The following is a 5,132-nucleotide window of genomic DNA, read 5'->3' as shown; positions in this document are numbered from 1 at the left end:
CTCGGTCTGTGGCGCTCAGTCTTCTCGGTCTGTGGCGCTCAGTCTTCTCGGTCTGTGGGGCTCAGTCTTCTCGGTCTGTGGGGCTCAGTCTTCTCAGTCTTCTCTTTGGCTTCTTTTCCTCCTCCCTCTGTTAACTAAGCCGCATGGAGGCGCCTGTTCTGTGCCGAGCACTTGGCAGGCACTGGGTTCTGTTGAGGGAGCCCCAGAAGGGAGAACGGACGCCCTCTGAGCCGTGGACTCAGAGCGGGCCTCCTGGAGACCTCCAGGCTGCCTGCTGCGTTCTCCGGAGGGGGGTCTTTACGTCGCCTGAGCCTTCATTCTTCCACGCGTAAATTGTGCAAAGGGTACACGGGGAGGTTCTCCAGCCGGCACGTGCTGATAGTGGGCGCTGCCCCGGCGTTTTTAGAAGGATCAGGATGGCGTCACATTTTTCCGTGTTGTGAAATGCTGAGCTTAGAAGAACAACCTACAGAAGTGGGGGAAAGTTGGAAATGTGACCTAAGCTGTAACGTTAGTTGTTAGATTAGTACTAACTCAGGAAAATAAGGTGCAGCTGCCTCTGAAGGCTGGTGGCCGCTGTACCGGCCTACTCAGAAAGCATCGTGGCAGAGCCGATGGGACCCCCGCGGTGGCTGGCCCACACGCAGTGACTCCAGCGCTGGATCCAGTGCCCAGTGTTGGGGGGCCTCCCAAAGCCATGATGATAGCAGGGTGTGAAGCTAAGCCAGTCCTTGGGGAGATGGTTGGGCGGATGCAGGACCTTCTGAGAGAATTGGCGTCTCTGTGACTTTTCAGTTGAGAAAATCTGGGGCTGAGAGGACTGTATCACATGTTTGTGAATTCACTTAAGATGGGGCAGGAGCCCTGTTTTTTAATAATATTTGAAAAATATGCTTTAGTCCTCAAATCCCAGAACACACTGGGAGGCGATGGAGCCCACAGAGAAAGCACATCCTTTCTGTGGATGCTGGGATTGGGGTGTCCCCAGCTCCGACACCATGCCTGTCAGAGCATTAGGATCTGTCCCCAGCGAGGCTAGTGTCTCCCAGGCACTGCCCTGGGGGAAGGCGCCGCTCTGAGGGAAGGCGCTGACGGGCTGAGCGGGCTGGTGCTCTCTCCACAGGGAGCAGGGGGCTCCTTCAGCATCGACAGTGAAGACTATGAGGCAATGCCTGTGGAGGTGACGCTGCTCCCCCGGAAGCTGCACTTCTTTTGCGACCCGAGGAGGCGGGAGCAGGTGCTGCGGGGGCCGGTTCAGGAGAGGACCGAGCCAGAGGGGCCGGGGCCAGCCCTGTAGGATAGGCCCTGAGGGAACAGGCTGGCTGTCCCCACGTGTCGCCGGTGCCCCGTGCCCTGCCCTGTCATCAGCCCTCCATGCCCCTGCCCTCATCTCGTGTGACAGCTGACCCTCCTCTACGCTGGCCTCCCCATCTCCTTCCAGAAGCTCTCCCGCTCCGCGGATGGGAAGGGCCAGGCCTCTGCCAGCACTGGGAGCCCGGCCGCAGTGGGAAGCGGCCCCAGGCCATCCAGGCTCCTGGGCTACCCTCCTTCCCAACACCCCCTCTCCCACATGCCGCTGTTGGTGAGCGCCTCATAGTCAGCTCTGGTTTCAGTTTTGTCCTCAGTCAGAAACATATGTGAGGTGGGTTCCGTCTTCAGCCATGGCTAAAATACTGCAAAATCCTGGTGATTTGTTCAAAGTGGTGGTTCTTAAGGGTCGGTGTGCATGAGAACCGCCTGAGGTATGTGTGGAAAGCTGACTGACTTGGGGCCATCTGGGATGGGGCCCAGGACTCTGCAGTGTTAGAAAGTGCACCCCTCCCCAGGTGAGTCTACATGCGCTCCCTCTCCCATACTTGAAGGAATAGTGATTTAGGGCAGCGGTCCGGGAGCATCTGCTCACCTGCCCCCAGAGGCGTTTGGAAGAACCAGGGTTCCCCTCACGTGTACATTGTCATCTAATGTTTTTCATGGTAAGTTGAATAGTTGCCAGACTGTGTACTTTCTGGTGTCATGTAAATATTGACATTTAAAATAAAGTTGCGCTACTCTCTTAAATATATCCGGTGCGATTTCAACACCGCAGCTATTTCATATCCATCATCCATTTAAAAAAATAAACTAACAAGTTCTTAAGTAGTTGAAAATTTTTAATTGGCTTTTCTCCCTGAATGTGTTTCCTGCTGTTTCAGCAGCGTGTTATCAGAATGGCGTCTGTCTTTCTGCTTGGAATTATTTTTTGATCGCCCTGTCATCTTCTCACCAGCAAACTACATAGATGGAAATCTTTTTTTTTTCTTTTTTAGTTCCTGCTTTAAATGTTAATTCAATACAGAATACGTTTCATCCTAGTTATTGGTACACACTTGATAAAAACAATATTGATGTAAATGTTTGGTGACTAAACATTTTTACGAGGACTGCTGTTTATCTCAATTGGTTCATTTATCCAAGAATACATAAATGTTAGTCACAGCAGTGGTGCGATGGATCGCTTTTATATGGCCTTTCCCGCCATGGTCTTGTAACTCCCACCCAAGTGATTGGGCGGGACTATGCAAATAAGGTAATTGTGGCCCACCAAGGGGTTGGTCAGTTTTGCCATCCCACTAAGTTTAAAAATGAGCCATCCCAGAGGTGGGAGGAGGGGATCTCACCACCACCAAGAAAGAAGAGCCAGGAGTGGAGCATGTCCTTTGGACCCAGGATCCCTGTACTGAGAAGCTCCTAGATCCAGGAGACAGAGAGAGAGAGAACTGTAACAGCAGAGACAGCTCAAGATGGCGAGAAGCAGCAGCAGAGAAACAGCAGCAGCAGAGACAGGAGAACCAGGCCCACAGAGCAAGTAAGCTGAGCACCTTTTTAGGCTGGAGGCTTCCTGGCAGAGTGGGGTGCAGCCGGGCCCTTATCGGCAGAGCTAAAAGAGCTTTGTAACACTTGCCTGTGCAGGGCAGAGGCCAAAGGGCCACAGAGAGGCCTGCCTGCAGGCATCGCTAAGAAGCTGTCCTGATCGAAGAACTGTATTCCGAGTGTTCCTGAGCCTGTTACTTCCCTAATAAACCCATAATCATGAGTATTGTCTGTGAGTTCTGTGTGACCACTGCAATGAATTATTGAACCCAGCAGAGAAGTAGAGGGTGCGGTGGGAGTGCTGGTTGGTGTCAGAATTGGTAAAGATGGCAGAGAGAGGAGGCATGTCTGACCTCCTCACAGGAATCAGCCTTGGGCTGCTGATCTTGATTCTTCTTCCTCCTTGTGAAGTTAGAGGAGGTCAGACACACCCACCTTGCTTTTTTTTACAATAGCTAAGATGAGACAGGGCTCAGCATCAATTGGAGTCCTTTTTTCATTGTTTCATATATGTAAGCACATGCATAAGTAGACGGGAACAGGAAGAATAATGTCCTACCACTGTCACTCAGCTCTTTGAGTGCCTTTGGAATTACATTACAAAAGTCACAGTGACCCATCATCAAGAACGCTCCAGGAGTGGATCGACAAGACTAGCCACAACAGTGGGCTCAGACATACCAGTGATGATGAAGACGGTAGAGGACTGGCGACATTTCATTCTCTTTTACACATAATAAGGTCACTGTGTCGGAGCCACAGCAATCAGCTGACAACCTGGTTAGGTTCTCTTTTACTTTGTTGAAAGCACAGAACTGAGAATGTCCTGATTTGCTAAGGATTTGTCATCCAGTCTCATAGGATCGTTTGCTTTTACTCCTGCCCCGGACATTCGCCTTTCTCGATGCCCCGAGCTGTTCGCACTCTGCAGGACAGTGCACGCGGTCGGGTGCGTGAGACGCAGCCTTTCTGGTAAAGAGGGAGAAGGAGCAGGGTGAATGGGAGGCGGGGAGGATTGCTGGCAGCCTTAACTCCAGGCCCGTCTGAGGGCAGTTCCTGTGTCCATGCCCCTGAACCCCTCGGACACTGAAGAGAGTGCTTTAAAAAAGGAGTCTATATCAGTTATGAAAAGCCCGGGGGATGAAGTTCACAGCATAGAAGGGCTTATTTAGCGCTGTGTTCTTCAGAGGGCTGTTCTGACACGGGGGTCCGCGGCTGTAGTCATTCTGCCCATGGAGGAAGAGAGGTGTTGTGCTATTGGAAAGTGAGAGCTTCTACTTGACCCAGGTGAACCTAGCGTGTCCTGGTTCTACAGCAGAGGGTAAAGCCCAGCACAGACTATCGTTTTCTTCTTCCTGACGGGCTACCAGCGTGGAAACGTGTGTATGTTTAACGACTCCAATCCTTCCATCAGAATCGGGGTACAGAGGGTTGGGAAAAGAGATTTCATCCAGATTAAAGTGTTACTCAGTTTTAAATATTGTTATTCCATGTTTCAAATGTTCTCTCTTGATTTAGACTATATTCTTTGAGAACTTGGGTTTCTTATTGTCGGTTGTCTTGTTCTTCCCGTTCTGCCACATAAGAGAAATCGAGCAATGCATCAAGCAGGGAGTGATCTTTGTCGGCCGGATCTGGACTCCTGAGGTGTCTGAAGGAGAACCTGAGTCCCTCCTCCTGTTCAGTACGAAACTTTTGGCAAATTCATTTCACTCAGAAGCTAAGATTATTTCTGTTAAAAACACAGCAAGTGTTTTCTACTGAATAGTTTCATACCAAGCTGTCTGCCTTGCCCCATGTCAGATTCTCGTGCATTTGCGCGCACGGTCATAATCACTGCCTGCCAGGGCTGGACACCGTCTCTCAACAGCCAGCGAGGTGGACAGCGGTCTTGGTCATGCAGCCTGGGAAGCAGGAACCTGGCTTGGAACACAGTTTGATTCCAGAGCCAGCAACGTTAGCAGTTTATACTGGCTTAAAATAAATAGCTCCCCAAATGGTTAAAAGTGAAATAAAAGTTTATATATATATTCCAGTACATAATGTCTTAAACTAAACTTCGATAGTAAGAGATTTAGAGATTTTGTGGAACAAACGGGCTTCAGTCTCTGGTGGCTGAGGTTGTGTGGCCCTGGCTCCCTGCACAGGGTCCACTGCCTGGGAGCTCATCCATACCACGTCCTCCGGGGGTAGAGGCGCCAGCGCTCGGCTTCCTTTGTCTCCACCGTGAGTGGCATCAGCGTTCCTGCGGGAACCCTCTCGTGGCCGGGACCTCTTTCCTC

The 5,132-nt window shown here is 51.1% G+C and overlaps 1 protein-coding gene across 1 annotated transcript in view; it reads left to right on the top strand.

Annotated features, from left to right (window-relative positions):
* AGK (acylglycerol kinase) overlaps positions 1–2,573 on the top strand; it is an 84,026-nt gene extending 81,453 nt beyond the window's left edge. Inside the window, exon 16 of the mRNA XM_023736873.1 lies at positions 1,124–2,573. Within this exon, the coding sequence (XP_023592641.1) occupies positions 1,124–1,297 (174 nt within the window). The 3' untranslated portion in view covers positions 1,298–2,573. The remainder of the gene's footprint in view (positions 1–1,123) is intronic.
* Positions 2,574–5,132: the final 2,559 nt, after the last annotated feature.

Source organism: Trichechus manatus, unplaced genomic scaffold (assembly GCF_000243295.1).
Source record: "Trichechus manatus latirostris isolate Lorelei unplaced genomic scaffold, TriManLat1.0 scaffold00093, whole genome shotgun sequence".
NCBI lineage: Eukaryota > Metazoa > Chordata > Mammalia > Sirenia > Trichechidae > Trichechus > Trichechus manatus.
This window is presented reverse-complemented; position numbering and strand designations above follow the sequence as displayed.